This window comes from Macaca thibetana, chromosome 2, assembly GCF_024542745.1.
Source record: "Macaca thibetana thibetana isolate TM-01 chromosome 2, ASM2454274v1, whole genome shotgun sequence".
In the NCBI taxonomy this organism is placed as follows: Eukaryota; Metazoa; Chordata; class Mammalia; order Primates; family Cercopithecidae; genus Macaca; species Macaca thibetana.
In genome coordinates, this window is record NC_065579.1 from 180,022,166 (window position 1) to 180,034,334 (window position 12,169).

General features: G+C 33.1%; 1 protein-coding gene across 8 annotated transcripts in view; it reads right to left on the minus strand.

Moving 5' to 3' along the window:
• Nucleotides 1–12,169, minus strand: part of ARL13B (ADP ribosylation factor like GTPase 13B) — a 71,444-nt gene that overhangs the window by 3,025 nt on the left and 56,250 nt on the right. For 6 of the 8 annotated variants that reach the window (XM_050778984.1, XM_050778980.1, XM_050778977.1 and 3 more), the window contains 4 exons: nt 9,486–9,594; nt 5,857–6,082; nt 2,731–2,847; nt 1,365–1,433 (listed from right to left, as the gene is read on the minus strand). In XM_050778984.1, the coding sequence (XP_050634941.1) occupies nt 1,365–1,433; nt 2,731–2,847; nt 5,857–6,082; nt 9,486–9,594 (521 nt within the window). The remainder of the gene's footprint in view (nt 1–1,364; nt 1,434–2,730; nt 2,848–5,856; nt 6,083–9,485; nt 9,595–12,169) is intronic. The other 2 variants (XM_050778982.1, XM_050778979.1) reach the window with 1 other exon arrangement.

Here is a 12,169-nt window from a genome sequence, read left to right on the forward strand (position 1 = left end):
CAACAAAATACTTGTATGTTAAATGAGTTCAATAACAGAAAAAATATGTCATATGAAAAATTGATATTTTTTCTTCATATGTATATGTGTGTACATATAAATATACACACTAACATTACCTAGTTTTCTGACAACATAGTGAATATTTACATTGACAATGTATCTGATGTACATGAGTTCACTAACAGTTGTATAATAAAAAAGAAATAAATCTTCTGTAGTCAATATAAACATCATGATGTAAAGTCAGTAAACTAAACAGATATATGAGAGTTCACTGAAAATACCATTTCACTAATTCTGCTATAGTCTAAGGACAAACTTTTCTGTCTTTAAAAAAAAAAAAACACGAATTTTCACTAACGATTATCAAGAAATATTTCATTATTGACCTAAATAGAATTCTGGGGGAAAAAAGCAAATAGCATATTTATATTTATGTACTTTTTAAATAAAAATATTTAAACTGGTTTGATATAACTTCAAATTATATGGTAATGCTTTTCTAAAGATTAAACTTCTGAGTTTTTTCCTAGTAAGTGAAACCAAGTTCTAGACTAGGTAAATACAAAGCCATCAAAAAACGAATTGGATGTTCTTAACAAACAAGTTTATTCAGCTACAATTATCTATAATTCTTTTGCATTCTAGAAATATTTTACTGAAGAGACCTAGATGATGGTCTGAATCAGAACTTCTCCCTGTTTTATAAGGCAGTTCTCTACTTCTCCTAAACATCCTTCCTCTAGTTTTTGCATCCTAGAATTCTAATGCCATAAACTAGCTAGACTATAGCATATGTTAGTTATATTCAAAGAAAATTGTTCCCTTAATTCAACAAAAATGTTAGTAACTTTCTACTTAGTCAAACTTTATTAGGTTTACTGATTCGATCTCTGATTTTATAAACTGTGTTGATCTTCACTTTAATATTCAGCGCTGGTTGTCTTATTAGGAGTAGAGAGAGAAAATGATGTGGCATTATCACTGAGTATATTGAGCATATACAGAAAACTACAGCTTTTTAACACTTAAGTTACAATTGTAAGGTCTCATAGTTAAATTATTTTAAAACCTTTCCTTTTTATAACTCCTTGTATAAATATATCATGGATAATAAACACAAGCTATGATTCTTTTCACCTCTGTATTCTAAGGTAAACACCAAATCAAATGATACAGATGTAAAGCACACTTAAGAATAAAAAATTAAATAAAATGAAAAAAAAGTATAATGAAAAAGGATGGCTGTGGATTTGACAGGCTTCCAAAACTAAAACATAAGTTTGTTGAAGTTATAAGGTTAAAGAAAAGTTAATGTAACATGTACAGATGATATCTGAAAACCAATCCTTTTGCATTACCATTATGACGTGTTTCACCAAGAGGCTCAAGTTTTGGAAGTCTAGTGACTTTAGGGGTTCCCCAGCCAACTAAAGAAAAAGAAAAACATTTTAAAAACACTGTTAAACAAGGCTTCTTTAGGTCTGTTGAGAGGATCCCTCCCTGGAAAGGAAGCATATGTAACATTCAATGTCAATTCAAATATATTGAATGACACTATGGAAAGCCAGAAACCCATTTTAAATGGCTTCTACATTTTAAAATGTAATTATAGGCTGCTAACATCTGCTTTAACTTTTCAATAACTTTTAATACAAAATAAAAGCACCTTCACCACTATCAAAAACAAACTCATGATATCATTCTAACTCTAGGCAGAAACTAAATATTTTCTTAATAAATTGAATACTGGAAATGAGTCGATAAGAGACTCTTAAAATGTTACCAAATAATTTCTAAAGCCTTGCAGCAGGGATATAAGGGCACTATACACATATTTCTCTAGTCATTACATATTTATTGACCACCTATAGTAGGTGAGGTACTAAGCTTAGTGCTGAAAAGTTACTCACAATTATTGTGAAAGTTAAGTCCTAGTGTTTTATATGCATTACTCCATTTAATCCTCGTAACAACTTAGGACATGGGTATGTATATTGAAAATATATTAGAAAAAATTAATACATCTTGGTTTCAAATGTTAAGTTTCAGGATGAAAGGTCCAATTTTTTATTTTTATTTTTTTCTGAGATGGAGTCTCACCCGTGTCACCCAGGCTGGAGTGCAATGGCATGATCTTGGCTCACTGCAACTTCCGCGTCCCAGGTTCAAGTGATTCTCCTGCCCCAGCCTCCTGAGTAGATGGGATTACAGGCACGTGCTACTACACCCAGCTAATTTTTTTTTTTTTTGTATCTTTAGTAAAGATGAGGTTTCACCATGTTGGCCAGGCTGATCTCAAACTCTTGACCTGGTGATAAGCCTGCCTTGGCCTTAAAAAGTGCTGGGATTACAGGTGTGAGCCACTGCGCCGCGCCAGTCCAATGTTTTAAAAGCTCATGTTAGCCATCCATCATGAAACTTAAATTAACATGTGGGTACTGATATTTCAAACAGAACTTGAACATATTCTAGGAAATATTGGGTATGATTTTCTTACTAGTTTTTACTTATTTTTTTCTTCATAAAACTTTTTTTATTCAAAAAAGCAATGGACATTTTTGTTAGCAAATTTTGTCCAAATTAGAGTAAAAGATTCTTCTTCACAAATATACAAGATAACGAATATGCAGAATAAAAATGACAAGATTCCTTTTTTTCTTTTTTTTTTTTCTCTATTGTTTAAAGCAATATTTCTAAATTCAGTATCGGTATCGATTCACTCACCAGGAGGAGGGGGTGGGGGTGGTGTTGGACTCTCAGGAGCACAGTCATCTATATTAAGTGGTTCTACCCGGTGGTTCCTTTTCATTCTTAGTTTCTTAGTTTTCTTTCTACCATTAGCTACAAGAATATAAACATGAAACTTCATATCTTTATGAAAAAGTGAACTTTTATAATAGAAAACAAAGAATACAACAAAAATATTGATATTATTAACAAAAAAACATCTTGACTATTCAACTTTGGAAATTGTTACAATAATCAAATGTGTACTGGCATTTACTAAGAATATATTTTTTAAGTGAAAACTTATTGAATGAATGAATGGCCAATGAATATGATACAAAGAGCCAAAATTCTACATTTGAATTTCTGGGAGGTTTTTCACAAAAAAAAAAGTCATATGAAACAAATATAATTGTCTAATTGCAAGAGTTTCCATGAAATTCATAATAATCTGGGAAAATAAGCTACTCATTACTGTGTCACTCAGTATATTTCATTTTTTTCAGTGGAATATGTAGAATGATTCTAGGTATAAATAGTCCAAAAATAATCCCTTGAAATGTGACATAAAAGGCCCTAAACAAATCTAAACATGTTACTTATTTAAAATAACCCCTATAAGGCTATGCACAGCAGCTCACACCTGTAATCCTAGCACTTTGGGAGGTTGAAGTAGGAGGAATGCGAGAGCCCAGGAGTTAAGAGAATGGTCTGGGCAACATAACTCTATGGAAAAAATAAAAAGCATGGCTTTGTTTTCACGTGCCTGTAGTCCCAAGTATTCAGGTGGCTAAGGCAGAAGGATCATTTGGGCCCTGGAGTTCGAGGCTACAGTGAGCATGATTGTGACACTGCCATCCAGCTTTGGTGACAGAGTGAGACACTAGACACTATCTCAAAAAAAAAAAAAATTAAATAAATAAGTAAATAAACAAATTAAATAACTCCTAAAGAAGGTAGGCCCAATACAATATAAACATGTAACCAAAGTCACATTAGAACTAGCAGAATTGAATGTGTTCTTTCTTAAAAAAATTATTTACATATTGTAACTTAAACACATATAAACACTTTAAGGAAATGTATGTTAATGTATAAATTTTAATAGGGTAAACTAGGATGACACAGTAGTTAACTAAATTTAGAACATCAGTGTTACTGCAATTTTTTTTTTCTCGCTCAGGTTGGAGTGTAGTGGTGCGATCTTGGCTCACTGCAACCTCCACCTCCCAGATTCAAGTGATTCTTGTGTCTCAGGCTCCAGAGTAGCTGGGATTGAAGGCGTGTGCCACTACACCCTGCTAATTTTTTTTTTTTTTTTTTGTAGAGACGGGCTTTTGCCATGTTGCACAGACCGGTTTCAAACTCCTGACCCAGTGATGTGCACTCCTTGGCTTCCCAAAGTGCTGGGATTACAGGTGTAAGCCACCCTGCCCAGCCAATGTAACTGCAATATTTCAAAATTGCCGTGTGTGTGTGTGTGTGTGTGTGTGTGTGTGTGTGTGTGCGTGCAATGTACTTTCTAAATGGGAATTATCTGTAACATAAAATATATACATTATCTGTGAAGCCTACAAAACAAAAAATACAATCACACTTAGAAACAAATTATTATTCTAAATAAATTAGTGTTGTTTGAAACATTTCACTTCATATAAAAACAAACAGGTCTTTGTACAATTAAAGTGGTAAGCCTAATAACTGGAAGAATAGATCCACAAGATGTGGAAGAATACAACCACCAAACGGTACTTTAGGGCAGGCAGTAGTTCAGGGTCATGGAAAAGCACAGGATGTGGATCAGATGATCTGGACCGGGGTCTCAGCTTACACAGACAGGATATATGATCTTAAGTTACTCAACCTCTTCAAGTCCCTGGTTTCTTCATTTATATAATGGAATACTATACCCCTGGGATTGCTATGTTACATAACAAAATGTTATGTTGAATAATATAGCGCATCCAAAGGCATGTTTTAAAGTATAAAATATGTTAGTTATTATTACAGTTACATGATTTACTATCTGAGATCTCCCTGTGCTATATTTTCAAATCATTTGCCAAAATTACTTTGCTCTTTAACAAGCAGTAGAGAACTATTTAAAAACTTAGAGACCACCGTAATAGGTCTACTTCCTTTTCAACTCGGCTGACAGTTATATGGGTATAAATATGACTGCCCTAACTTCCCAACTGATAAAAAGTATAACTTTCAAATCTAATATTTTCATCCAGCAAAATATCCATGTTAGCTAATCTGTATCTCAGGAATTGAAATCTTATTTTCATAAGGCCGGTGACACTATAAAAATGTCTTATAAATAATGAAGCCATATTAATAACTAAAAATGTCAAGGAAGCAACAATCATAGGGCATCTCTCATGTGGCTGACACTGCTAGGAGTAGAGTTATTTTCTAAGTAACCCTAAAAGTCTTAAGAATAAAGACAATGTTTATCTGCATTTTAGAGATGAAGAAACTAAAGAATGTTATATAACTTAACGTGTATCTAGTAGATAAGAGAGTCAAGATTCTATCCCAAGTTGTCTGATTCCAGATGCAGGCTATATCCCTACCATACCAAAAATAATGAATGTTCTGTTATATAACATAGCCAGTTAGAAAAAGAAAAGCAATTATGAGTTGAAGATTTTTTATATTAAAATAAGAGAAAAATGGCTACTTGACAAGACATTTTAAAAATGTTCTACCAATTATGTTTGCAACCTACAGCAACAGCCAGTCAATAAAGGAAATGATGCTGATGTAGCACTTATGAGCCTTAAAAAACAAACAAAAAAACCTTAAGATGTTAAATTTATTCCAAGAATTCTTGAGAGCTATGCTGTATCCCAAATTTATGAAAATAAAATTAAAAATGGAATTTTCTGCTAAAATCCTTATAAGTTACAAAGGACCACATTTTAAGCCATCATGGAAAAACATGTTAGGAACAAACTGGCTGAATAATAAAAGACCTTGAGAAAATCATGGTAAACATGGCATTGAAGACAGAAAAATATTGCAGTACTCGTTTATAAAAACAAACATAAAAAATGAGATGAAGTGTAATTTTTATTTATATATACATAAGATAATTACTTTAAATAACTAGATTACCTGATTCCAACGATGGCCGGTCTGTCTCATCTTCATTCTCTAACTGCTGTGTTAATGCCTCCTTATAATTTTCTACTAGTCCAAATTCATTATTTTTTTGGCCACTGTCATTAACCTGACCTTCTGTCTCTATTTGCTCATGCTCCATTTTATGTTTCAGGTGGCAGCCATCACTGTCTTTCTCCATTTTTTGCTTTTTTTTCTCTCTTTCAAGTTTTCTTTCATTCTAACAAAAAATAAAATACATTATCTTTACTATGATGGTTTTATCTAAAATAGTTTTAAGGGAGAAATCAAATACCTTAACAGCATTCTGTAACTTCAAGGACACTGTGAGATTCCTATTTTAAAAATGATTTCATGAATACATCATTAAAAGATGCCAAATGTCAAATCTTCAGTAAACACAGAAAGTATAACGAAAGAAAACAAATATTACCAGTAATTCCACAAACTAGAGATGACTGCTATTCATCTTTATTATTCGGTATATAATCTGTTCAGTATATAATCACTAAGAGATGATTTTCTCTGCCAACCCCCACATGTACATACACACATCATGTACAGACATACATCACCCAGAAACATACATAAATGTATGTATCTATATATACATTTACAAATACATGTAGATTATGTATTTGATGTTTAAACAAAAAAGAAAGTTTTTATTGAAGAATATACATTTCTTTCCATGCCAATGAATATATGAAGTGCTCAGAACAGTGCCTTACACATAGTAAATGCTACATAAATATTAGCTACAATTATTTTCAATTATATTATTATGTTTAATGTTTATAGCATACCAATTCTATACCAATGAACAAATAATTTATTTCCAATTTTTCATTATTTTAAAAAATAGAATCATCCTAATAGCTTTTTTTTTTTTCGTTTTTTTTTTTTTTTTTTTTTTTTTTAATTAAATTGCTAAGAGTAGAACTGTTGAGTCAGTGGGTAGGCAAATTTAAAAATGTCACACATAGTCACAAACTTCCCTTCAGAAAAACTGAATCAACGTACACCCCAGGCAAAGGGTTGGGACAGTGATTTTTTTCTACATCATATTCAATACCACATATCATGATTGACCTTTTACATCTCTGCAATATTAACACATATTTTTATCTTAGTGTTATTTTCATTTGAGTTTAAGCTAAAATTTTTATTGCTAGCAAAAATGAACTATTACTGACTTTTTTTTTTCTTTTTTTTTGAGACGGAGTCTTGCTCTGTCGCCCAGGCTGGAGTGCAGTGGCGCGATCTCGGCTTACTCCGCCCCTCCAGGTTTAAGCAATTCTCTGCCTCAGTCTCTGGAGTAGCTGGGATTACAGGCACGTGCCACCACGCTCGGCTAATTTTTTGTATTTTTTAGTAGAGACGGGGTTTCACCATCTTGGCCAGGCTGGTCTTGAACTCCTGACCTCGTGATCCACCCACCTCGACCTCCCAAAGTGCTGGGATTACAGGCGTGAGCCACCACGCCCAGCCACTTATTGACATTTTAAATGTTTTTTTTAGGAAACTGTCTTTGGTAACCCAATGCCCACTTTTCTATTAGATTCTCATTATTTTCATAGTAATTTGTAAGAGTTATTTTGTGCATACGTGTCACTAGGACTAGTCACAGAGCCCCATGAGACTATGTGTTCTATTTTTCACTAGAGTTTCTTTCTTTTCATTTTTGCTTTTTAACTTTGTAGAATAGCTCTTTTAAAATTGGGTAATACAAGATCTATCTGCCTTTTTCCTTTATGATTTGGGGCTTGATTGTCCTGCTTTGAAATGTTTTCCTCCTCCAAGCACATATAAAGACTTAACTATATTATCTACTAGTAACTTGAAGACTTTCACTTTTTAAAACATATTTAAATTTTTGATACTTTTGGAATTTAACTGGGTATACAATATTCAATAATTTTCCTTTTTCTAAATGGTTAAGTTGTTCTATTATTCTTTTCTCTCAGATTTGAAATGTTATCTTTATCTTGTACTAAAATGCTCATACATAATTAGGTTTATTACTATTTGTTCCATTGATCTGTCTGTCTCTTCTAGAACCAATACCTTCCAATATCTCACCATTTTAATTATCCGCGGTAATAATCAAAAAAATGTTAGGTGCTTCTGTACCAAGAAACATGCTAAAAAAGTTTTGTGGGGAAAAAAAGAAAATCGGTATGTTTAAAAAAATATATATATATATGTGTATATATATATACATATATATATCTAATTTGTTTTTATTTCTTTACTGACCATCTTCTCGAAATTATTATAGTTTCAAAGCATAAGTGTACTTTCCCCATGCCACTTATTAATTTGAGAACTTCCTGTATGTGATACACTATGTCGTACACCACTATTATTCACTTCTATACATTGTGGAAAACACGGTGCTGGGAGAAGCACTAGAGCCTTCTACATAATTTATACCCATGGTACTATAAAATAATTAGCCATTATTTATAAAGCAAGCCTTATTATACATCAGAATAACTGAGGTTTCAAAGTAAAAAGCACAACTTGACCTCTTCTCTCTCAATATTTTTAAAAGAACATAAAACAAAACTTGACAAATATAATATCTGATAGAATGGAGACAAAACAATAGCTCATGCTATTAAGATGGTCTTACTATAATTAGAAAAGCACATATTTAGGGTGAATGCAATGAGGTTAATGAAAGATTGAATACAATTAAACCTCCTGGTATCCAAGCAACTTAAAAACAAATGTCTCATATTACCAACTATTTTGCAAAATAAAGCAATACCAAAACTATCCAATCATCTTCTTACCTGCGGAGCTGCCTCCCTCCTCAGTAGCAGCCCCAAGGAAATTTAAACAACCATCCACCTTTCCAGATGAGCACCTGTGTGGAAGGAGGCAGTGACAGGGGAAGAGGAATGGGGAATACACAGGCAGGACCAGGACATCAGCCTTAGGTTTAGGAAGCACTGCCTCAGAAGAGGCATGGCTGCCGCCAGCCATAAAAGCAGAGCCAATGCAAACTCTGGACATGAGCAGAAAATGAAAACAAAGACACAGATACACATACGCACACACATACAACCCCTTAACTTCTCCATAATTAAAATCTACAAATTAATGTTTGTAAAATTTCTGATTTAAAATGGAAATAAATGATGTTCAGATACAGGAGAATTTATTGCAGTTTCAAACATCCTTAAGTATCTTGGAAAAACAGAAAATTGTTTAGGTACTCTAATGCATTCTAAATAAATATTACAAATGGGCAGTAACAGCAATACGGAAACACAGAAAATGTAAGTAAGAGTAAATATATTATTACTATATGAAATAAATGACAAAATAGATTTATCAACACAGTAACTACAATAATTGCTACAGTCAACTTTTATTTATTGTCATTTAATTCTGAAGTCATATTCCCCCTTTTACACTAGATTCAAAGGTAATTTAAGAGTAAGACAAAGCAGTAAACCTTTCATCAGTCTCTTATCTCCAATTTCTTATAGAAATAATCTCTCTGAAGAAACACTTCTGTTTCCCTGCCTCCTTTCCCAACTTTCCACCTTCTTTTCCAAGTTCCAACTTATAACTTAAGATACAGAAATTCCATTTGCCATCATTCATACCTCAATGATTACAGATGCTATTGGCTGGAAAGGATTTGTTGGTTCTGGGTCCAATTCGGCCAGACTACCGGTTCCATCAAGTTCAGCCTGCTCTTGTTCATTTTGTTTTCTATTGTTTGAGGAAAAATAATTGAAATTACCTTTGAGAAAGGGCTGAATCATGTTTAAGAAAACTGCAATAGGTATAAGGCTATTACATGTAGTAATTTAAATATCTAGACATGGTTTTCAATTACTGAGAGCATTTCAAAAATCCTTATGCAGGCAAGAGGCTTCTTCCCCACTATGTAAAGACTAATCACTTCATTTTTTAAAAATACTGATAAAAATGACATTTCTTATGACTGACTTCTTAATATCAACAGTGTAATTATTCTTCCATGTGCCAAGGGTATTACTGATCAACTTATTTATTACCCTCCAAAATCAATGCTGTCCTCTTTACTGGTGTTAACAAATAGTAATTATTCTTATTAACTCTTAAGGGCCAAGTCTTCTCTTATAAAACTAGGAAAACATTCCTTCAACTCAACCTATGTTTTCACTTTTGCATAAACATGTTTCTTATTTAGTATAAAAGAATAAAAGACTAGAATATCTATAGTTTGATTCTATAGAAGTATATGACAGAGTAGTAATATAAAATATTTTATCAAGTTGTATATCATATTTGAACTAGATAACTTCCATAATAGTGTTGAGTGGCTATAAAAATAAGTTACCATATGTATCATTCAGATTAAATAAGTATTTCCATATCAGTTACCACTGAACATTTACTATCTCTGTGATTTATAGTTAATGTTGTTCCACATATGATGAGTAATGTTATTAAGATGAGCAGCTGGCCGGGCGTGGTGGCTCACGCCTGTAATCCCAGCACTTTGGGAGGCTGAGGTGGGTGGATCACGAGGCCAGGAGTTCAAGACCAGCCTAACTGACATGGTGAAACCCTGTCTCTACTGAAAATACAAAATTAGCTGGGTGTGGTGGCGCATGCCTGTTATCCCAATTACTCAGGAGGCTAAGGCCGGAGAATCGCTTGAACCCAGGAGATGGAGGTTGCAGTAGGCCAAGATTGTGCCATTGCACTCCAGCCTGGGCAAAATTCCATCTCAAAAAGCAAAATTCCATCTCAAAAAAAAAAAAAAAAAATAGATGAGCAGCCAAAGACCAAAAAAAAAAAAAAGAAATACAAATATTGTGGATTTTTAACTGGACTGTAAGTACGGTATAGCAATGTAAATGTTCATTACCATAATATTTACTAGCTGTGTTGTAGATGGGAAATACATATCCTTTTACTATGAACCTAGGAAGCCAAGATTTGGAGATTTGCAATTTACTACTTCTGTGACTTTGCACCTGGATCTTTGAGCCTTAGCTTTCCCACAAATGTGAATAAAAATAACCACTTCAGAGAGCTGTTTCAAGGGTCAGATAAAGTAATATATGTGAGACCACTCTGTGAATGAACTTTCTCACAAGATAGCCATTGTTATTAATGTTATTTATTAGTAAGCAAATTCAGGAATACAGTATTAATATATTATTTTTACTTGGCATGTGTTACTGTTTTTCAAACACTACAAATGACTATCTGAACCAATTAGATTGGATTTAGTGAAGTAAAAAGGTTGTTTTTAATCACCCATCTCCGAATGTCAATTTACTTTTCATTATGGAATACTGGCTCAACAGGAGAGGTCTCCTCAAGAGAGGTCTCAGACCACAACTGGCATGGATAAGGAGAAAGAAAGAAAGGGTAAAGAGTACCAGAAAAGCCTGCCATAACATGATCTAGAATATAGAATATCATTATGGAAAAGGCAAAAACATTTAAAAAGTTACTAACATTAGATTTCTTTTATCCAACTCAATTTGTTGCTTCTATTTTTATTTTCTTAGTGGAGGAAAAGGAGTTTTCACATAAGTATGGCCATATATTTAATTTTTATAAATATTATATATAAAAGGTATACTTACATGCATGATTGGTTGTACTGAGCTTTATATGATAAAAAATAGATACTAAGAGAAAAACAGATTCTCACAGGAACTAAAACCTTGTATCAACAGCTGCCAAAATCATTCACTCTAATCTGTTTTTTATATAAAGAGATCCCTGATGAATGACATGCTCATATTATGGAGCACTTGGGGATAGAGAGTCATTTCTACAAATATTTATTTAAGTCCTATCGATGAATTACATGAAAAATATGTTATCAGAGGATTTCCTTCACAGTATAAGAAAGCTCCTCATAATGGGGTCACCAAGGGTAGTAGGTTCTTGCCCACTGGGCTACAATTATGTTAAACTACACAGAAGGCCAGATGGAAAGCAACTTTGGATCAGATTTTGCTTGAGTTGAATGATTCTCTACCAGCTCACCTTCTATCCTTGCTGAAACTAAAAAGGTTCCTCAGTCTCAACGTTATTGACATATTAAGCCTGATAATTCTTTGTTGTGGGAGACTGTCCTATTTGTCATAGGACGTTCAGCTGCATCCCTGGCCTCTAACCAACAGATGCCGAGTAGTACTCCACCCCTCCCCCTAGTGGTGAAAACTAAAAATGTCTCCAGACACTGACAAATGTTAAAAACTACCCTGTGCATTGAGAACCACTGCACTAAAGATACCCATAAGAAATCAAAGATAAAAATTTAAAACTCTGGAAG